The 22,932-nt window shown below is 45.0% G+C and overlaps 1 protein-coding gene across 1 annotated transcript in view; it reads right to left on the bottom strand.

Moving 5' to 3' along the window:
* myrf (myelin regulatory factor) overlaps window positions 1-22,932 on the bottom strand; it is a 277,298-nt gene that overhangs the window by 14,491 nt on the left and 239,875 nt on the right. Inside the window, exons 18-25 of the mRNA XM_067993584.1 lie at window positions 20,820-20,908; window positions 18,976-19,041; window positions 16,320-16,414; window positions 10,516-10,701; window positions 10,121-10,402; window positions 8,251-8,338; window positions 6,797-6,871; window positions 385-487 (exon numbers count right to left, since the gene is read on the bottom strand). Of these exons, the coding sequence (XP_067849685.1) occupies window positions 385-487; window positions 6,797-6,871; window positions 8,251-8,338; window positions 10,121-10,402; window positions 10,516-10,701; window positions 16,320-16,414; window positions 18,976-19,041; window positions 20,820-20,908 (984 nt within the window). The remainder of the gene's footprint in view (window positions 1-384; window positions 488-6,796; window positions 6,872-8,250; window positions 8,339-10,120; window positions 10,403-10,515; window positions 10,702-16,319; window positions 16,415-18,975; window positions 19,042-20,819; window positions 20,909-22,932) is intronic.

The raw sequence follows: 22,932 nt of genomic DNA, 5'->3' as shown, positions 1-22,932 counted from the left end.
ACAGGGTGATGGAGTTCAGTCAGCCTCCTGGATGGGATATCTGAAGGAGATGACGCTCAGCCAGGCTTCTTGGTGGTAACCTGGAGGAGATGGAGTCATTCAGGTACTTAGTTTAAACTCTTTGAGGAGATAGATCTCAGTCAGAATTCTGGAGGAGATTCCTCCCAGAAAGGAATCTGTTAGATTCCACAGTGAGAAGTCTCAAGAAGATAGAGCTCAGAAAGACTCTTGGGTGGAATACCTCAAGGATATGGACCTATAGGCTACTTAAGATATGGAAAAGTTCACTCACCCAGCTCTTGTATTGACCGAGCACACAGCAGTGTTTTGAAAGTGTAAAAATGAAATTTTAAAATAATGTATGCCGCAGCTTTCATCCTCTACCTGGGTCATTGATGTTTCTGTCTTCAAGCCAGTATTGGAAATACTCCCACATAAATTGCCATAGTTGACATCACACAGGTAAACGACCAGAGGCAACGAGGTCCTATCAAAACAAAGGAAAAACATAAGTGTAACAACAAGAAATGGGATATTGGGTGGGTTTCACCTTTGGGTCCTGGGCTTGAATCTAATCCAGACTGCAGGAAGCCTGTTGGCTGTCAGGCCAGTATGTGAAACAAGCCTGAGGCAGTCTCAATCTAGTTGAACATAGCATAAAACACTCATAATATGACACAAATTGTCAATCTCATTCAGAAATGCAATAAGGATAGTTGATACAAGAAATAGAAATATTGATAATTCTGTGAGTACAGTGCTATTTTGAGGTTAGAGTTAAGGCACATTGTTGCTGCCGAGCACAGTGAAATTTATTCTGTATCTAACCCATGTGTTCACTGTTTTTTAAATTCAGAAACCCAGGTGAAGGGCCAAAGTTCTCAGTGCAGAACACCTCCAGAGATGAAAAGAGTAGAAGATGAGGTAAATCAGGAAGTAGTGATCAGCTAACACTAAGCTTGGGTTTTAAATGCCTGAAGAATGTAGGAGCAAGGGAATACTGAGGGCAGTGAAGAGTTCCACAGTTTTGAAGTCCTGGGAAAGAATGAGTTACAGTAGGAGATGGTGCAGTAAATCTAGATTTCAACACAGTGAGGGAGGAGGAGGTGGTGCATTTGCAGCTTATGAGGGATAAAATAGGAAAGTTCAGAGGACCATAGAAAATAGCAGCAAGAGTAGGCCATTCGGCCCTTAGGGCCTGCTCTACCATTCAAAACGATCATGGCTGATCGTCTGACTCAGTACCCTGTTCCCGCTTTTTCCCCATATCCCTTGATCCCTTTAGCATTAAGAAATATATCTATCTCCTTCTTGAATACATCTAATGACTTGGCCTCCACTGCCTTCTGTGGTAGAGAATTCCACAGGTTCACCACCCTCTGAGTGAAGAAATTTCTCCTCATCTCGGTTCTAAATGGCATACCCCGCATCCTGAGACTATCCCTAATTTCTAATTGAGCCACCTTTCCTGTTTTATTTTTGCACCAGACAGGAATGAATAATTGTTATAATTCCTGCACACGTTCTTTAAATATTAGCCATTGCCTATCCACCGTCATCCCTTTTAGTAAAGTTCCCCAATCTATCGTAGCCAACTCGCACCTCATACTTTCATAATTGACTTTATTTAGATTCAGGACCCTAGTTTCGGATTCAACTACTTCACTCTCCATCTTAATGAGGAATTCTATCATGTTATGGTCGCTCTTCCCTAAGGGGGACCCCGCACAACAAGATTGTTAATGAATCCTTTCTCATTGCACAATACCCAGTCTAGAATCGCCTGTTCTCTAGTTGGTTCCTCAACGTGTTGGTCTAGAAAACCATCACGTACACACTCCAGGAATTCCTCCCCCACAGTATTATTGCTAATTTGGTTTGACCAATCTATATGTAGATTAAAGTCACCCATGATTATAGTTGTACCCTTCTTGCACGCGTCTCTAATTTCCTGTTTAATGCCCTCCCCTACATCTCCACTACTACTTGGGGGCCTATAGACAACCCCCACCAACGTTTTCTGCCCCTTGGTGTTTCTTAGCTCCACCCATACAGATTCCACATCGTGATTTTCCGAGCCAATATCCTTTCTCACTATTGCATTGATTTCCTCCTTTACTAGCAACACTATCCCACCTCCTTTCCCTTTTTGCCTGTCCTTCCTAAATATTGAATACCCCTGGATGTTCAGTTCCCATCCTTGGTCACCCTGCAGCCATGTCTCCATAATCGCAACTATATCATAACCGTTAATATCTATATGCGCTGTTAATTCATCTACCTTATTGCGAATGCTCCGCGCATTAAGACACCATGCCTTTAGACTTGTCTTTTTAAGATTGCTAGTCATCTTAGTTTTATTTTGCACTACGGCCCTATTTGTTTTCACCCTTGTTTTCTCTGCCTTCCACTATTGCTTCTTCCCTTTCTGTCTTTTGTTTCTATCCTTGTTTCCCTCTCTGTCCCCCTGCTCAGGTTCCCATCCCCCTGCCACTCTAGTTTAAACCTTCCCCAACAGCACTAGCAAACACCCCCGCGGGGACATTGGTCCTGCTCCTGCTCAGGTGTAACCCGTCCCGCTTGTACAGGTCCCACCTTCCCCAGAACTGGTCCCAATGTTCCAGGAATCTAAATCCCTCCCTCCTACACCATCCCTTCAGCCACGCATTCATCTGGTCTATTCTCCTGTTCCTATACTCACTAGCACGTGGCACTGGTAGTAATCCTGAGATCACTACTTTTGAGGTCCTGCTTTTTAATTTATCTCCTAAGTCCTTAAATTCACCTTGCAGGACCCCATCCCTTTTTTTAACCTATGTCGTTGGTACCGACGTGGACCACGACTACTGGCTGTTCACCCTCCCCCTCCAGAATGCCCTGCAGCCGCTCCGTGACATCCTTGACCCTAGCACCAGGGAGGCAACATACCATCCTGGAGTCACGTTTGCGGCCGCAGAAATGCCTATCTGTTCCCCTTACAATTGAATCCCCTATCACTATAGCCCTACCACTCTTATTCCTCCCCTCCTGTGCAGCAGAGCCACCCGTGGTGCCCCGAACCTGGCTCTTGCTGCTTTCCCCTGATAAGCCATCTCCCCCAACAGTATCCAAAGCGCTATATCTGTTTGAGAGGGAGTTGGCCCCAGAGGACTCCTGCTCTACCTGCCTAGTCCTTTTACTCTGCCTGGTGGTCATCCATTTCCTTTCTGCCTGCGTAATCTTTACCTGCAGTGTGACCACCTCTCTGAACGATAATCTCAGCATCGCAGATGCTCCACAGTGAATCCACCCGCAGCTCCAGCTCCAGCTCTGAAATGCGGTTAGCCAGTAGCTGCAGCTGGACCACATCCTGCACACATGGTTGCCAGGGACACCTGTAGTGTCCATGTCTTCCCACATACAGCCCTTGTGATACCTTCATTCTCACTTGAGGAGGTATCACATGGGCCAAGTGTAATACAGTGGGCCCAATATATGAATATGCTGAACCGCTTGGAAGATCACAGTGGAATTTCTTTTTCCAAAAGTACCCAATTATCTCCCCAAATGGCTTTGTGGGTAAATGTACCGTACAGGCCAGAAGGTTCAATTCATGGCCTGTGCTGAATTTGCTGATATTAGCCAAAGCTTTATTTCCGGATTTAACGTCAACACGTAAAAGTAGAGGCTGCCCACTGGGAACGCAAAGTCCAAAAATTTTGCGGTTGCGACCCAAAAAAACAACTGTTTTCAACTCCCAGCCGTCCCCAACCCACCCGTTCTTGGGGTTTTAAAATCACCCCCCAAGTCTTCCCATTCTTTCCTCATAACTCAGACCCCTGACCCCGGCTCTTCTCTGCGTCGCCTCCAGTGCTCGAATATCTCTCTTGTTTCTTGGCGACCAGAACTGCACACAATATTCAAGGTCTGACTAAAGCACTATCAGGTTTGGTCATTACCTCCTCTCGCTTGTATTCTACTGTTTTTGGCTTTGTAGTTAAAAATCCTATTGGCTTTGTTGATTGCTGTTTGCACCAAACTGCTGACCACCCAACTTCCCTTCCTGGCCCCCATATTAGCTAATATTGTTAACAGTTACCCCACCTCAGGTACTGTCCCCCTCCCCTTTAAATCTGCTGTCATCAACCCCCTCCTCAAAAAACCTACCCTTGGCCCCACTGTCCTTGCAAACTACCCCCCCATCTCAAACCTCCCTTTCCTCTCAAGTTCTTGAATGTGTTGTCGCCTCCCAAATCCGTACCCATCATTCCTGCAACTCCATGTTTGAATCCCTCCATTCAGGTTTCCACCCCTGCCATTGAAATGAAACAGCCCTTATCAAAGTCACAAATGACATCCTGTGGGATTGTGATGATGGTAAACTATCCCTCATCATCCTTCTCAAACTGTCTACAGCCTTTGTCACAGTTGACCACACCATCGTCCTCCAATGCCTCTCCTCCAGCTGGGTGGGACTGCGCTCGCCTGCTTCCATTCTTTCTATCCAATTGTAGCCAGAGAATCATCTGCAGTGGCTTCTCTTCCCACTCCCGCACCGTTACCTCTGGAGTCCCCTGAGGATCTATCCTTAGTACACTCCTATTTCTCATCTACATGTTGCCCCTCGGCGACATCGTCCACAAACACGATGTAAGGTCCCACATGTACGCTGACGACACCCAGCTCTACCTCACCACCACCTCCCTCGACCCCACCACGATCTCTGATTTGTCACACTGCTTGTCCAACATCCAGTACTGGATGAGCAAAAATTTTCTCCAACTAAGCATTGGAAAGACTGAAACCATTGTCTTCGGTCCCCGTCACGAGCTCCATTTCCTAGCCACTGACTCCATCCCTCTGCCTGGCCACTGTCTGATGCTGAACCAGACCATTCACAACCATGGTGTACTGTTTGACTCTGGGATGAGCTTTCAACCACGTATCTGCTCCATCACCAAGACTACCTACTTCCACCTCGGTAACACCGCGTGTCTCTGCCCTTAACTCAGCTCATCCGCTGCTGAAACCCTCATCTGTGCCTTTGTTACCTCCTAGACTTGACTATTCCATTGCTCTCCTGACCGGTCTCCCATTTTCCACCCTCCATAAATTTGAGCTCATCCAAAACTCTGCTGCCCGTATCCTAACTCACACCAAGTCCCGTTCACCCATCACCCCTGTGCTCACTGATCTACATTGGCTCCTGGTCCAGGAAGACCTCGATTTTAAAATTCTCATCCTTGTTTTCAAATCCCTCCATGGCCTCGCCCCTCCCTATCTCTGTAACCTTCTCCAATCCTCCGAGATCTAAGCGTTCCTCCAATTCTTGCCTCTTGCGCATCCCCGATTTTAATCGCTCCTCCATTGGCAACTGTGCCTTCAGCTGCCTAAGCCCCAAGCGCTGGAATTCCCTCCCTAAACCTCTCTACCCCTCAATTCTCCTTTAAGATGCTCCTTAAAACCTATCTCTTTGACCAAGCTTTTGGTCACCTGTCCTAATATCTCCTTATGTGGCTCGGTGTCAAATTTTGTTTGATAATCACTCCTGTGAAGTGCCTTGGGATGTTTTACTACGTTAAAGGCACTACATAAATGCAAGTTGTTGCTTAGTGTTGTGTCTACTAAAAGTCCCACGTCTGTTTCAACTTCATCCGTAGTGTTTTCAATACCGTTCGTGGAGTAAGTGTGTTATCATTTTTTCCCTGTGTGTAGCACTTTACATTTATTTGCATCCAAATTTCATCTGCCATTGTTCTGCCCACTTACACATCTTGTCCAGCTTATTCTCTAATTTCTGAGCTGCCACTTCCAATTCCACTGCCCCTCCTAGTTTGGTACCATATGAAAATTTGACCATTTTGCATTGAAATTCTGAATCCAGGTGATTTATGTAAGATAGAAACAGTAATAGTCTAAGCACTGAGCCTGAGGCACTCCATTAAGTGTTTCCCCCCATTTTGACATGACTCTTCTCATGAGTACACCTTGTTTCCTATCATTCAAACAGTTTCTTATGCATTCTCATAGTTTACCCTGAATCCCCACATCTTTGACTTTCATATGGAGCTTTGTCAAAAGCCTTTTGGAAGTCAGGATAGACCACACCAATGGATTTACCATAGTTCACTTAAGTTGTCACTTCTTCAAAATAGTCGAGGAAGTTGGTTAGGCAGGATTTTCCCCTTGTCAATCCATACTGACTGCTGTAAGTTACTGTACAGATAATCCTTACATTTATTCCTGATCAATTCTATTATTTACATGGAATGAAGTAAGACTAGTTGCCTGTGTCTGTTTTGTCACCTTTTTTGAATCTGGGCACCACATTAGTCTGTTTCCAATCTTCTGGTACCTTCATAGGTCCAATGACTCCCTCATAACGATTGTCAGTAGTTCACAAATATCTTCCATGGTCTTTTCAGCACTTTGGGATAAGTAACACCGATAAATCCCAGGCAATTACTCAGTTGGTTCATCTCAGCCAGGGAAGTGTCAGGGGGCCTCAATTGGCCTCAGTACATGGGCTGGGGAAAGGAAAAATAATCATCTCCTGATGGCTAACCAGTGATTCCTGCATGTGTATGAATTTTGGGTAGGGACAGGATTGGGCTTGGCTGTGACATTCAGTTAAATATCCTAAGAACGCTAACTGTTTGGGCTCACATGAAAAATTGCCTCTTTGGTGAACTACTGCAGTGTGGCGAGGACCTCTGTATTTACCCCTGAAAAGCTAAAGATTCTTGTTCAAATTTATAACACTCAAGAGAAATATCAACAACAGAAAGCTCCACTTTCAAGAAAACAAGTCACTTACTTCATTTGAAGAGTGATAGTGACGTCTACGGGTGTGGTCTTGCTGACTGGAATTGAATAAGTGTAAGTCCCTGATCTACAGAGGAGAGCAGAGGACAGTTAGTGTGCAAGCAGCTGACGGCAGCTGCAGACTCTGCCACTCCTTTCTTACAATCACAGTTTTCGGTAGTTTTGCAAATTTTTTGGGCAACGGTGCAAGCCAGTCCGGTACAATATGTAAATACAGGATTAATAATACTGTTGTTGCCATGAGAACCAAATGCATTGCTCTGGTAACAGCTGAATTTCTGCTTTGTCCCCGTCCCCAAAATGAGGAATTTTCAAACCATTTATAACATCTGGGACTGTGATTTTCGGTTCAATTCCTCATTTCATGTACATTTTGAGTTTAAATTCATTTTCTCAATCTTTGCCCATTACAGCTATCAACTCCAATTGGGGGGGTGATAAAATTGGCACACGGGCCTTAGCTCCTCTGAGCCATTGTTTCAAAATATATTACTGATAAAATTCTGGCCCAAAACAACAGCTTCTATCCACCTGGTTTCTGCTACTGAATGAACATTTCCAAAAAACAAATATTTTTAAATGGTGCTAAAGCACAGCCGAGATCATGTGATTAAATAGAAAAAAAATCAGGCCCAGTGTCTTTTCAACAACTTCCCTATCAAATTATCCATTGTCAGCAACTTAACTTAAATATTACATTCTTGTACCAATTCATTTATCCACTCTGGGTGCAGTATTATATACAGTCAGTGTACACATATGGAAACTGATCCAGTATACTGCACTCATTAAGTGTATATATAGCAGCACTGATCGAGTACACCTCACCTGGTCAATGTATATATAGGAACACCAATAAATATAACGCACCCTGTCAGTGTATGTACAGGGACACTGTTCTGTACACTGCACCCAGTCAGTGTACATGTAGGTACACTGATCCAGTCTACCGCCCCTAGTCCCTGTATACTGAACCTGATTCAATATACCACACCCAGACTGTGTACTCAGGGACCCTGATCCAGTGCACTGCACCCAGTCACTGTGCATATAGGGACCTGATCCAATATCGCTGACCTGTAAAATGCTCCATCTAATAGCCTGACTGAGAACTCATCTTCCAACTGCATATATAAGGACACCGATTCACTATACCACACCAGTCCCTCTGGGTGTACATCCAGGGATCTTCATCCAGCTTACAACACCCAGTGACTGTGCATATATAGGGGATCTTGATCTGATACACTTTCGCTATTTGCTTCCCCCATCCCCTCCCTGGTGTATACAGGGACCCTGATCACATATAGCTAACCTGCAAAGTGTTCAGTCTATTATTCTGACTGAAAACTCATCCTCCCCACTGTTATTGTACCGTTCTAGCACTGATATTTGACGGCATTTCAGTCATCACGCCAAGAATCTGGTGTTGCTGATATTTTTTACCTGCAGGATCCTTGCTTCAGACAGTACTGCTCCGAGATTACCAGACCATCCTCAATGATCTGGAGAGAAGTCAAGGTGGTGTTCTTCCCTGTGGGGAGGAGAAAGGGGATGGTTATAATCTGCCCACAAAGAAACAAGCATGCGTGTGTAATGTGTACATGGAGTAGTGTGAGTGTAATGTGTGGTGTGCGTATAGTACTTATGTGGGTGTGTAGTATGTGTAATGTGTGGTGTGTGTAGTATATATTTGGTGTGTTAGTGTCTGATGTATAGTGTGTGCAAGGAACTAGTGTTTTCAGTGTGTGTTTGTATATATGTATGAAGCTATGTATATTTGTGCATCCAATTAAAATATAAAAAGAATAAAAGTATGATTAATCACAAATAAAGTTGTTTCTAGAACCAACTTCAGATATTTTCTACCCTTCTCCCACAACTATCTGCTGCCATTAGATAAGAAAGCACAGAACTAGAAAAGGCAATTTGGCCCATCAAGCCTGCTTTCCCCACAGACCTGTACAATCTATCCCGACCTCACCCCACCCGCTTAATCTCCTGTGGGATCGCTTTCAATAAACACTCCCTGATCCTCAAAGGTAATCAAATAAATCTCAGCCATCCTCACTAGCCATCCTGCCCCCGCCCCTGTCCCCAGCAGCAGAGGAAGCATTGTGTCCTGTGGGCTATTTGATTATTAATCTACACCCCCAAACATCAGTCCCATTCCCAATCTGTTATCTGTCCAGCTCCATTATGAAGTAGTGACACAGCATTGGCTGTTTTTGCTGGGAGTCTGATCCGGGGAGAAGGTAAAATTCCTCATTTTATGAATAATGAGAATATGTATTTTTCCATAATTAACCACCTGTTAACCAGACTACTTTTTCAAAATTCAAAGTCATGGGTTTCCACAATTTCTTAGATAGATCATTAGTTGTGGAGAAAAAGTAGGCGTCCGCTGTCTTTCGTTAAAAGAGGGATTTCACCCCCTAATTTCTAGTCCTGTTTGAGGTCGGTTAGATGGCTGGTGAAAAGTCCCCCCCAGTTCTGAAACTGAACAGTGTTTGAAAAATGTAAAAGAAAAGATTAAATCCAGTCCCATGTTTCAGAGGATCTTTAACAGTATTAAAAGTATTTGAATCTGCAACTTGTCTGGGTCTCGTCCCAAACTATGTGACATCTCAGATTCAGAAACACCCTCAAAGGACGGAGAGTCCACGAACATTTTATGAGGAAACCTTTTATAATTGGGGGGATGGGTCCCAGATAAATGTGACACGTTTTTCAATATGGCATCATATGCAGGATGTACGTTTCAACAAGATTTACATCTTCATTGTGCGTTTGTAAATAAGTGAAAATAGATTGTGAAACATCTTCATGAATATACAGCCACTTAAACCATTCCTTCAAACACATGTTGCACTCATCAAAATGAGGGATGTCCGTGGTGGGGAATGGCTCACTTCCCCATTTCAGGCACCCAGTATCAAGTGGTCCCCAGATCAGGTACAGCACAGTACAGTTAGGAGCAGGGTAAAGCTCATTTTACTCTGTCCCAACAATGCGCCCCAGTCCCAATCTCACAAGAGCACTCCCTACTGCACCGATGTGACATTTTCCCATTTCTCACAACAGCCATCCTGTGATCTCTGATTGCCGATTTAGTGCCAATTAGTCTTGATTAGAAACAGTTTTGTTCTGTGGCCCATGCCCACGAGGAACTGGATTAAAATTGCCCAAATTTACTCTTAACAAATCCTCTTGTCTGAACAGTCAGTTGTTCTGCAACATGTATGTTCTCCTCCATTGTACACCAGTATATCGGAAACAGTCGGCAATACACTGTATCAATATGGCTGAAACTCACAGTCTGGGTTGCTGTCGGTTGGGTCCATTTGCTCCGTGCTTCTTTGTCTCCTTGCCTGCAGACCGGGCAATTTATTCTGCGTACTGGCATAGCGAGGAGGGAACTTTGATTTGCCGTGGATGTTGGTGATCTGCGGCGGTGGAGGGCTGTAATTGTTTGAGCCGGATCCTGAGGCGCTAACCCCGTCCCTGGGAGATGTCTGCCTGCCATCGTAGCCATTCTGATTCTCATTTACCCAAGATTTGGCTTTGATGTTGCTGGTGGAGGATGTGCCAGTTTGATCTGGAATGGCCAAGAATATTAAACAGAAAACAGCAGTGGTGTTTTTTTAGCGTGCATCACACCAAAGAAAATGAAGTGCATACTCCTGAAGAGGGAAAGGAATTTGGACTTACCAGATGTGGAATGGTTAGTGCTACCTGAAGAAGGGGTCAATGGAATAGTAGTCACTGGCAGGATGCTACTGGCGGGTGAGTTTGTAGAGTTAAGGGGGCAGCACAGTACTTCACATGGAAAGGTGTAGCATATACTAAGTGGACGAAGGGAGTGAGACACAGGAGAAACAGTTGAAGGCATACCAACTGCAAATAGAAAGAAAATGTTTGTAACATAAAAAGTGATGCAAGTTTAACAATGACTATTAATATAATTCCTACTACAAATGTGAAATAAGACATTATAATATACTAGAATGCGCTTCAGAGAGACAGAAATCCAAATATTTCTCCATACTATGCAAACTAAGTAAAAGGAAACAATTCATTCCTGCCTATTACTGTACAGCTTGTGTGTGTCTCAGTATCAGCTCTTGTGCCTGTACAGTATACATCAGGTAGAAGGAAACGATCGACTCCTGTCTATTAGGACAGCTCATGTATGTCTCAATGTCAGCTCCTGTACCTGTACCTGTACCTGTACAAGGATGGGGGTGCAGTAAGCTATTCTTTGCCCTCCAACTGAATTTGAATCCAACCCAGACAGAGGGGATGAATGCCTCCTCTGTCTGTTGAATCCAAGCATTTTATATGAACTGTGTTAGGGACAGTCACAACACAGTAGAAAATTACAAATTGTTGGGGCACAGATTGGCAATCGCACTCAGAGAGACCACAGGATGGCAAGTGTGGGAAATGGAAAAACTGACAATGGTACAGTAAGGGGCTCTCTTCTCACACGGGTTTAAGAGTGATTATTGGGATGGTTCAAGGGGCAGTGGGAAGCAGTCTCTGAGCTGAATGCTGGCATCTCTTCTTTTTTCTTCTCTCTCTCCTGCTTCTCTCTGTCTTTTTCTTTTCTTCTTCCCTTTTGGGTGGGGAGTAGTGTGTAGTGTGACGTGGCGGGGAAGGAACATGCCGAGGGCTTCAAGCCGTATTTCCGGTAATGGGTGTGGGGACAATGTGGCCTGTAGCCCTCGGCAGCTTCCTTCTCAGTCCCTCTTCTTGTCACTCTGGTTTTCTCTTACACCTTCAACAATGCTAAGGTTTTACAAGCACTGTTTCAGCCTGAGTGAGTGGCTGGAAGAGGGGATGGAGTGAGTGACAAGGGGTGGACTTTACAGTGGGGACCAAAAACAGTGGTTTTGATCCTCCTGTCATTGAGCTGGAGGATGCTGATCATTGAATGATATCAAGACACGCAGCCTGACAAACAGAGGTGATCACTGCTGATGAGGGAAGTAATGGGGAGGTAGAGCTGGGTGTCATCAATACAAATGAGGAAGCTGACTCCGTGCCTATGGATAATGTCACAGTCACAGAGGATATTATTCTGCTTTGGCCATGGCAATCTTGATGCTGTCAGAAGCCAGACTGAAATGATTAAAATGAGGAGTTTTGGGAGAGATGAGTGCCTTTGCTTCTATTGCATCCCCTACTCCTTCATCTAGCCCCTGCTCTCCCATGACCCTTTTGTCCCGTCACTTCCGCTTTGAATTTCCTGCTGATCCCAGGTATCCTCTCACCCCTGCTCATCCTGAGTGTCGACAATGAGAGGCCAGAGGCCCCATCACCCATAAGCCTCTATCCTGCTTTCCTCTCCTCCATTCCTCTTTGCTCTCCCTTTCCCTCACCCCTCTTACCCCTTCCCCTCACATCCCATCCTCTGTGCTGCTTATCAGCCCTGTATCTCCCCCCCCACCTTCCTGCCCAAGTATCCCATTCCTTAACCTACCCCCAACTCTGGCTATCCTCCCTTCCCTTCCTATCTTCACCCATGCTGCCCTATCTCCCCACCCATTCAGCCAAAGGGGTCTGAGCAAAACCAGTTCCCCAGCAGTAAGCTGAGAAACCGGCAGTTTGTTTTGAAAGTACTTTCAGGACTGTAAATCGAACATAGCACCGTGAGTGCTTTAAAAATAAAATTCCCAGCTCAATACTAGGAAAGCAATGAAGAGAGAAGGCTATGACTGACTGGGGCTGGAACTGGGACTGGGATGAGTGGCCAAGAATACGTGAGAAAGCTCGGGTGGGCAGGCATGGCAGAGGAGGTCAAGCCAGGCGGGAGAGGCAGAGAGGCATGAACCGAGGCAGCAAGGATGGATATGGAGTGAGGGCGGACAGCAAAGACATGACAGGCTGACTTGAGGCCCGACCAGGCAGCTAGAGAAGGGGAATTGCAGCCTGAAGGCAGGTAGTCATTCCCTGAATAAATCTTTAATTAAATGAGATAAAACAGGACAAAATCATTAAATAACATTGATGTCAATGTAAATACTTCATATTGCAGATGGAGTTAGGCGATCCAGCATTGGGATACTTTGTGTCTGTCTTCACGGAAGACGACACAAGAAATCTCCCAGAAATACTAGAGAACCAAGGATCTGTGGAGAATGAGGAACTGAAGGAAATTCGTATGAGTAAAAAAAATAGTCCTAGAGAAATTAATGGGACTGAAAGTCGATAATTCCCAAGGACCTGATGATCTACATCCCAGGGTTTTGAAAGAGGTCGCTATAGAGATAGTGGATGCATTGGTTGTCATCTTCCAAAATTCTATAGATTCTGGAACGGTTCCTGCAGATTGGAGGGTGGCAAATGTAACCCCACTATTTAAGAAAGGAGGGAGAGAGAAAACAGGGAACTACAGACCTGTCAGCCTGACATTAGTAGTAGGGAAAATGCTAGAATCTATTATAAAGGATGTGATAACAGGACACTTAGAAAATAATAATAGGATTTGGCAGAGTCAACATGGATTTATGAAAGGGAAATCATGCTTGACAAACCTATTTGAGTTCTTTGAGGATGTAACTAGTAGAATAGGGGAAGTCTGGATGTGGTGTATGTGGATTTTCAGAAGGCTTGCGATAAGGTCCCACACAGGAGATTGGTGAAAGTTAGAGAACGTGAAATTGGGGGTAATATTCTGGCATGGATTGAGAATTGGTTAACAGACAGAAAACAGAAAGTAGGAACGAACAGGTCTTTTTCAGGTTGATAGACTGACTAGTGGGGTACCGCAGAGATCGGTGCTTGGGCCCCAGCTATTCACAATCTAGATCAATGATTTGGATGAGGGGACCAAGTGTAATATTTCCAAGTTTGCTGATGACACAAAACTAGGTGGGAATGTGAGTTGTGAGGAGGATGCAAAGAGGCTTCAAGGGGATATAGACAGGCTAAGTGAGTGGGCAGAAACATGGCAGATGGAATATAATGTGGAAAAATGTGAAGTTATCCACTTTGGTAGGAAAAACAGAAATGCAGCATATTTTTTAAATGTGAAAGATTGGGAAATGTTGATGTTCAAAGGGACCTGGGTGTCCTTGTACATGAGTCACTGAAAGCTAACATGCAGGTGCAGCAAGCAATTCGGAAGGCAAATGGTATGCTGGCCTTTATTACAAGAGGATTTGAGTACAGGAGTAAAGATGTCTTACTGCAATTATATAGGGCCTTGGTGAGACTGCACCTGGGGTATTGTGTACAATTTTGGTCTCTTTAGAAAGGATATACTTGCCGTAGAGGGAGTGCAGTGAAGGTTCACCAGACTGATTCCTGGGATGGCGGGATTGTCATATGAGGAAAGATTGAGTAGATGAGGCCTGTATTCACTCGAGTTTAGAAGAATGAGAGGTGATCTCATTGAAACATACAAAATTCTTATAGGGCTCGACAGGCTAGATGCAGGGAGGATGTTTCCCCTGGCTGGGGAGTCTAGAACCAGAGGTCACAGTCTCAGAATAAGAGGTAGGCCATTTACGACTGAGATGAGGAGAAATTTCTTCACTCAGAGGGTGGTGAATCTTTGGAATTCTCTACCCCAGAGGGCTGTGGAGGCTCAGTCATTGAATATATTCAAAACAGAGATCGATAGATTTCTAGATATTAAAGGCATCAATGGATATGGGGATAGTGCGGGAAAAAGGCATTGAGGTAGAAGATCCTGAGGCGCTAACCCCAGATGGCCTACTCCTACTCCTATTTCTTATGTTCTTATGGGAGGTTTGAAGGTAAGTTTAATGGCAAACATAGGAAGTAATTAGAAACATAGAAACATGGTAAATAGGAGCAGGAGTGGGCCATTCGGCCCTTCGAGCCTGCTCCGCCATTCAATATGATCATGGCTGATCCTCTATCTCAATACCATATTCCCGCTCTCTCCCCATACCCCTTGATGCCTTTTGTGTCCAGAAATCGATCTAGCTCCTTCTTAAATATATTCAGTGACTTGGCCTCCACAGCCTTCTGTGGAAGAGAATTCCACAGGTTCACCACCCTCTGAGTGAAGAAATTTCTCCTCATCTCATTGTCCTACCCCGTATCCTGAGACTGTGACCCCTCATTCTGGACCCCAGCCAAGGGAAACATCCTCCCTGCATCCAGTCTGTCCAGCCCTGTCAGAATTTTATATGTTTCAATGAAATCCCCTCTCATTCTTCTAAACTCTAGTGAATACAGGCCAATTTCTCCTCATACGACAGTCCTGCCATCCCAGGAATCAGTCTGGTGAACCTTCGCTGCACTCCCTCTATGGCAAGTATATCCTTCCTCAGATAAGGAGACCAAAACTGCACACAATACTCCAGGTGTGGTCTCACCAAGGCCCTGTATAACTGCAGTAAGACATCCTTGCTCCTGTACTCAAATCCTCTTGCAATGAAGGCCAACATACCATTTGCCTTCCTAACTGCTTGCTGCACCTGCATGTTTGCTTTCAGTAACAGGTGTACAAGGACACCCAGGTCCCTTTGTACATCAATATTTCCCAATCTATCACCATTTAAATAATACTCTGCCTTTCTGTATTATCCACTTTTATCCACTTCACATTTATCCACATTATACTGCATCGCCCATGTATTTGCCCACTCACTCAACTTGTCTAAATCGCCTTGAAGCCTCATTGCATCCTCCTCACAACTCACGATCGCACCTAGTTTTGTGTCATCAGCAAACTTGGAAATATTACATTTGGTTCCCTCATCCAAATCATTGATCTATATTGTGAATAGCTGGGGCCCAAGCACTGATCCCTGCGATACCCCACTAGTCACTGCCTGCCACCGCGAAAAAGACCCATTTATTCCTACTCTCTGTTTCCTGTCTGTTAACCAATTTTCAATCCATGCCAATATATTACCCCAATCCCATGTGCTTTAATTTTGCACACTAACCTCTTATGTGGGACTTTATCAAAATCCAAATAAACCACATCCACTGGTTCTCCGTTATCTATTCTACCAGTTACATTCTCAAAAAACTCCAGTAGGTTTGTCAAACATGATTTCCCTTTCATAAATCCATGTTGACTTTGTCTAATCCCGTTGATATTTTCTAAGTGCCCTGTTATTACATCCTTAGTTTAAAAGCACTTCTAGGTGTTAGACCCTGGTGTGACTGTTTTCAATTTAAAAGTACTTACAGGTATTACTCAGGTGTGATTGCCAGGTGTGCTAGAATCATGTTGTAGGAAGTGTAACAGAGTGTGTGTATTAGATGCAAGACTTTTAAGATGTTATAGATGTTAGAATGCGTACTTACAGCAGGAGGCCTCGCCCACATATCAGGAAATCACAGGCATGATTTTACATCCAATAATTTTAACGAACAGAAAGTTATAGGGAGCTTGCCCACAAGTTCCTGATACAGGTTCCTGGCGGCAAAGCTCCAGTATCGTGCATTCAAAACCTCGGCCCTATAGTGCCTCATTCTCAGGTCCCAACTTCAGCTTCAGTTGGTGTCAGATGGGCTTAACCTACCCGGCTCCTGAGCTGCAATTGTGCCATGTGCACCTAGAGGTGTCGGCCAATGATTTTCTGTCGAGGTTGAGTCTGGGTTGACGTTACCGATTTGTCTGCACATCAAAAAAAAAGAATAATTAGACCACGTTTATCATAATTGTGCATGATTAAACTAAATAACCCGCTGAGCCCATTTATAGCGGAACCTCAACTATCTGCACTTCCATTATCTGTGTCCCAGATTATCGAGAGAATTTTCATGGACAATGGGAGCCCAGTGGGAGTCGAGATTTCTGGTATTGTTTTCTTCACTCACTTCTGTTGCTCCTGTTGGTGAAGACAGGTGTAACTGGAAACCCATGACTCCAGTTATCAAACCCACTCCAAACCCGAAAGAAGATCCCTTCAAAATCTCGCAGAGATAACTCCCCTCATGTGAAAGGTGGGTTTTTCAAAGACAATGGGGGTCATTTTAACCCCCCTCCCCGCCCCAGGACGGGCGGGGTTAAAAATAGGAAACCCGACCCCAACCCGCTTCCAACTTTCGGTTTTAATGGAGGCGGGATGGGGGCGTGGGCAAATAACCTGCTCTCAGGAGGCGGGTCCCTAATTTAAATATTTTAATGAGGCTGCGTGCCTCCCATTTTAGTTGTGTTTCAGGTTTAATGCCTGTGGGCTGGGTTTCCCAGCAAACCTGTTAACCTCCCTGCGATTGGATCCCTACGATCAGACCCCCCACGATCAGCCTCCTCCCGCGATCAGCCGTCCTCGTTCCCCTCCCCCCTCCTCCCCGTGATCTCTCCAGCCCCGGACTGATTTATCTGGATCCCCCTCCCGATATCCCCCTCCCCCCCATGATCTCTCCGCCTCCCACCTATGATCTCTCTCTCTCTCTCCCTCCTCTCCATTCCCCGGCTGCGGCTTGGTGCCGTGGGTCTACCTGCTCGACAACCTCTCAATCTGGCTGGCTACGGCCGGGAAATGGAGTCCAAAAGTTTAAATTCGGCAGGGCCTCCGGGAAGCCCGTATTTCCGGGTTTCATGGCCGCTAAACCTCTCCCCCCCCCCCTCCTCCCCGGCTCCCTCCCTGCAAATATCAGGGCTACTGTGCTCATGTGGGGGATTGGGAAATGGCACCTGAAGACAATCTGGTCATGTGTATGTGGGGGGAGGGGAGGGGTGGCTCTCAAAGACAAACGTGGAGGGCGAGTCCCACTACAGATGGTTTTGCTTTCTGTCTTGTTGACCATTTTAGGGAGGATTTGAAAGAAACAAGAAAGACTTGTATTTATATGTTATCTTCTCAGTGCTTTGCATGTAATGAATTATGTTGAACTGGAGTGACTGTTACGTAGAACACAGCAGTCATTCTGCACACAGCAAGATGCCACAAGATGCAATGAGAAAATCACCAGTAAATCAGTTTTTGGTGGTGTTATTTGCTGAGGAAATGTTGGCCAAGACACCAAGAGAGCTCCCCGCTCTGCAGATACTTCCGTGGGAATCTTTCAACATCCTCCTGAACCCACAGAGCTTCGGTTTAATATCTTATCCAAAGGACAGCATTGCCGACGGTGCAGCGCTCCCTCAGTACTGCGCTCAAGTGTCAGCCTAGATTTGTGATCAAGTCCTGGAATGGGACTTCAACCAACAAGCTTCTGACTCAGAGCCATCACATTTAAAATAAAAACACCTCACGTTCAGTGTGATCACCAACCCCAAGCTAGAGCCAACTTTATGTTGAATGAGGACATAATTAGCAGGATCCCTCACACCTGCTGAGTCTATGATCTGCCATAATGACAGCTTTACAAATCAGAAACTAAATAAAGCAGACCTGGAAAAGGAAAGAGGCCGATGTAGATTCCAGGTACAGACAGCCATACTAGGATGGCCAGTGACTAAGCTCCTCCCAGAGTCACTGATGTCCCTGTTCTCTGTAAAGGAGATAATGCAGACTGTAGTCATGGTGACCATACTGCAGGGACAAGCCAGTGGGGGACATAGATAGGTGACCATGAATATGGGAGAAAGAAAGAGAGAGAGATAAAGAGACACAGGAAGAATTAATACATCATTAAAATAACTTTCAATGTAGAGTTCCAGAGCAGTGTTTTTGTTTAAACTCTAGTTAGGGACATAGAGCTATGGACAGTCGAGTACCAGAGTCAACGGGACACAATAAGACAAAAACTTGTTGTGGACAGCACATCAATACATGATTCACAAATAAAAAGCGGCCTGGATGTCACTTTCAACCTTTTAAGGTTCCAATCTTTTGATAGTCTCACAGGTTTTTCACAGTTTTCCTCAAAGGGAAAGTGCCAGTTGACGTGGTTATTTTGACTCTAACTTGGTAACAGTGAGAGCTTTAGTTTAACTAATATTTGCATTGTTTTACATTAGAGATCTGGAACTAAGAGATGGTCGAGGTAGACCCATGTTTGAAACTAGTAGGGCAAAAACTGACATCATCCATTGTCCCATTTCAATACCAAGGTTAAAGACCTTGAGTTGATCAAGACTTCACGTTGATTTCCATGAAACACATCATGAATCCATAAAGGGCAACAAACATCTTGGTCTCCCTGGATCTTTCTGCTCAGGTATTTCCTGACTAGAGAGTCTAAAGACTTATCTCACTGCTCTGGAGACTCAAAGTTCCATCCACCTACCCATCGGTATCTGCCCCATCGTCATTGCGCAAGTTCAGCACGTAAAGGGTGGACATGGATATTACACTGATGAGGAAAAAGAGACCAGTTTAGTTCAAGACTCAATTTAGGGCAGACCTACTCTGGGTTAAAGTTCATTACTCCTGCCACTGGATGTCTCTAGCATGTTTCAAGATTACTCAACAGCCCAGTATTTATAGTTTTCAGAAAATGGTAGTATAAATTATTTTATTTTGGAGGCAATGTTTTTTTCTCAATGGCTAACAAGACAAGCTGAAGATATCCTCTGTCGTGTTGGAGTGAGTGTCACAGTGGGTTAAACACTCGTGATTTCACCTCTGGAACCTAGCTTCAAGTCCGCCCCAGTCTGATGGAGCGAAAATGTCCTCCCCCACCCCCGACAGCTGTTCGGAGTACTAAATAAAATGATTTTGGGAAAGACTCAGTGGATGCGAGTCCACTGCATCAAACTGAGCAGAACTTGGCATAGATTGGGCAACCTCCCTCTGAGAGGACTCAAAAGAGTATGAGATGTTGCACCAGATAATGGGGCTTCATCAACATAGCAATACTGACTATCACTGCACTACCTTGATTAAAACTAAAGCAACAATCACGATATGTGGGGGATGTAAATGTAGACAGGAATTGTCCATTTTCTGATAATAAACATAATGAGCTATTGCCATGTTATAGTCACAAATGAAGCTAAGTAAATAAATTATTTACTTTTCTAAATTAATTTTGAACGAAGTTGTGTTTGAAAAGAATTACCCCTCCCCTACGAAAAACACCCAGTGAGTTTGATGTTGTCACAAAACTATAAAATTCAATTTGTTTTTAATCTGTTGCGGATATTACGTGAATGCATGAATTTCCCCTCCCAACCTTGTTGTCTTCTCTGATGGAGTTAGCTGCGATGTGGGACCCTGTGGGATATCAGGGCTGGGATGTGGGACCCTGTGGGATATCAGGGCTGGGATGTGGGACCCTGTGGGATATCAGGGCTGGGATGTGGGACCCTGTGGGATATCAGGGCTGGGATGTGGGACCCTGTGGGATATCAGGGCTGGGATGTGGGACCCTGTGGGATATCAGGGCTGGGATGTGGGACCGTGTGGGATATCAGGGCTGGGATGTGGGACCCTGTGGGATATCAGGGCTGCGATGTGGGACCCTGTGGGATATCAGGGCTGCGATGTGGGACCCTGTGGGATATCAGGGCTGGGATGTGGGACCCTGTGGGATATCAGGGCTGGGATGTGGGACCCTGTGGGATATCAGGGCTGGGATGTGGGACCCTGTGGGATATCAGGGCTGGGATGTGGGACCCTGTGGGATATCAGGGCTGGGATGTGGGACCCTGTGAGATATCAGGGCTGGGATGTGGGACCTTGCGGGATATCAGGGCTGGGATGTGGGACCTTGCGGGATATCAGGGCTGGGATGTGGGACCCTGTGGGATATCAGGGCTGCGATGTGGGACGCAGTGAGATATCAGGACTGGAATATGTGACCCTGCAGGATATCCGGGCTGGAATACGGGACCCTGCAGTATATCAGGGGATGTGGCTTAATTGGGGGAGGGTGTGTGGTTTTTGGTTTGTGAAGTATAGAAGAACTCACTGTGTTCTATGTAATATAACTGTGACTGTGTATCCACAGGATTGGAACATAGTCTCATGGGGCTGGTGAGCCAAGACTGGACAGTGTTAAAAACATACACATTCTCAGTGATATCACAAGGCTCTTCTGGCACTGGAATGCTGCAGGACACGTTACCAAGGCATTCATTAGTCTTATAATTAGATCTGAGCATTGCAAGTGCCAGCCTTAATCCTTACCTGAACGCCATGATTATAACAAGAGCAATGATGGTGCCCTGGAGGAACCTCTGGCTGAGGCAACCTTGTTCTGTTGGGTTAGAATGAGCCTGGGGATGGAGACACGCAAGAGTTATCTTTGGGAGATTGCCTGTGTTACAGGATACTTGCACCTAAATAATAATTGCAGACAATTTGAAAACTCATGTAGCTGGTGTCAAACACACTGTGTGGCCCTAACAGGAGAGATTCTGGCACCCGGGACCTTTTTTCCAATTTTCTTCCCCATCTCTCTAGAAGGCATTGACGTAGCTGTAGTATGGCTTCCTCAGGCACCAGTCACACTCCAGTACTTTGCCCAAATCTCGATTCTTCACGTGTAAGCTCAGATACTGAGCATCAGCGGACCATTTGGCTCGGGTTGGTGACAAAGCTAAGCCAAATGTGTCTTCATCTGATGCCCACACATGTGTTTTCAAGCCGGGGTAACAGGATATTAAATGCTGACTCAATTTTGCCCCCCTTTCCCAGGGCCCTGAGGATAATTGTATCACACAAACTGCTGAGGTCATCTAACGCAACAGAGACCAGAAATCATAAACCTGGGACCCTCTGCCCTGTATAGCCACATCAGGCAATGCATGTTACTCACTGAGCCATGTGGCGGGGTGGGGGGGCGGGGGGGGGGAGTTCTTTTTTAAAAGGTGAGAGACTAAGAAATGTTGGTATTCGTAGGGATTTGTGTGACCTTGTACACAAATCACAGAAAGTTAACATGCAGGTACGGCAAGCAATTAGGGAGGCAAATGGTATATTATCCTTTATTGCAAGGGGATTGGAGTACAAGAGTAAGGAGGTCTTGCTACAATTATAAAGGGATCCGGTGAGACCACACCTGAAGTACTGTATACAGTTTTGGTCTCCTTACCTAAGGAAGGATATATGTGCCTTAGACGGGGTGCAACGTAAGTTCACTTGATTGATTCCTGGGATGAGAGGGTTGTCCTATGAGGAGAGATTGAGTAGAACGGGCCTATATTCTCTGGAGTTCAGAAGAATGAGAGGTGATCTCATTGAAACATATAAAATTCTTAGAGGTCTTGACAGAGTAGATACTGAGAGGCTGTTTCTCCTGGCTGGAAACTAGAACTAGCGGTCATAGTCTCAAGATAAGGGGTCGACCATTTGGGACCGAGATGAGGAAAAATGTCTTCACTCAGAGAGTTGTGAATCTTTGAAATTCTCTACCCCAGAGGGCTGTGGATGCTCAGTCGTTGAAACTGAGTTCGATAAATTTTTGGACACTAAGGGAATCAAGAGATATGGGGATCGGGCGGGAAAGTGGAATTGAGATCGAAGATCAGCCATGATCTTATTGAATGGTGCAGCAGGCTCGAGGGGCCGTATGGCCTACTCCTGCTCCTAGGTTCTTATGTTCTACCCATAGCCATTAAATGAGAAAGGAAGTCAACCACTATAATGGAACTTGTGATCAAAGTTAAAGACCAGCAGTTCTGTTCATGAGCCACAATACATTCTGGGGCTGGTTATTTTGAGTTTATTTTCCATTATTGTCTGCAACTTGTTTTTAAGTTCTCAGGAGCAGCTCTGATGGGATCCAATGAAAGCCTTTAATGCAAAATGAAGCTCAACTGTTTTTACCCAATTAGAAGGATTGTTACATGCCTGAAACTTCATTGTGAAATGAGTCCTTTAACCTCAGAACAGATTCTCAATGAGAAATAATTTGTGGGTTAGGTAGAACTAAACAGAAACAGATAGAGATATATTTATTCTATAGAGACAGAGGTACAGAAAAATGGAGAGAGATGGAGATACTGGAAAAGAGGTGCAAGAGAAACAAAGCCTGCTTTTCAAAAATTCGTTCTCATGATGTGGCCATCACTGACACGGTCGACAATTATTGCGAGCTGATCTCATTGAAATGTATAACATTTTTAGAGGGCTTGACAGTGTAGATACTGAGAGGCTGTTTCCCTGGCTGGAGAGTCTAGAACTAGGGGTTATATACTCAAGATAAGGGGTCTGCCATTTGGGACCGAGATGAGGAAAAATTTCTTCACTCAGAGGGTTGTAATCTTTGGAATATTTGATACAACTGAGTGGAGAGTTA

This window comes from Heptranchias perlo, chromosome 12 (assembly GCF_035084215.1).
Source record: "Heptranchias perlo isolate sHepPer1 chromosome 12, sHepPer1.hap1, whole genome shotgun sequence".
Taxonomy (NCBI): Eukaryota; Metazoa; Chordata; class Chondrichthyes; order Hexanchiformes; family Hexanchidae; genus Heptranchias; species Heptranchias perlo.
This window is presented reverse-complemented; position numbering and strand designations above follow the sequence as displayed.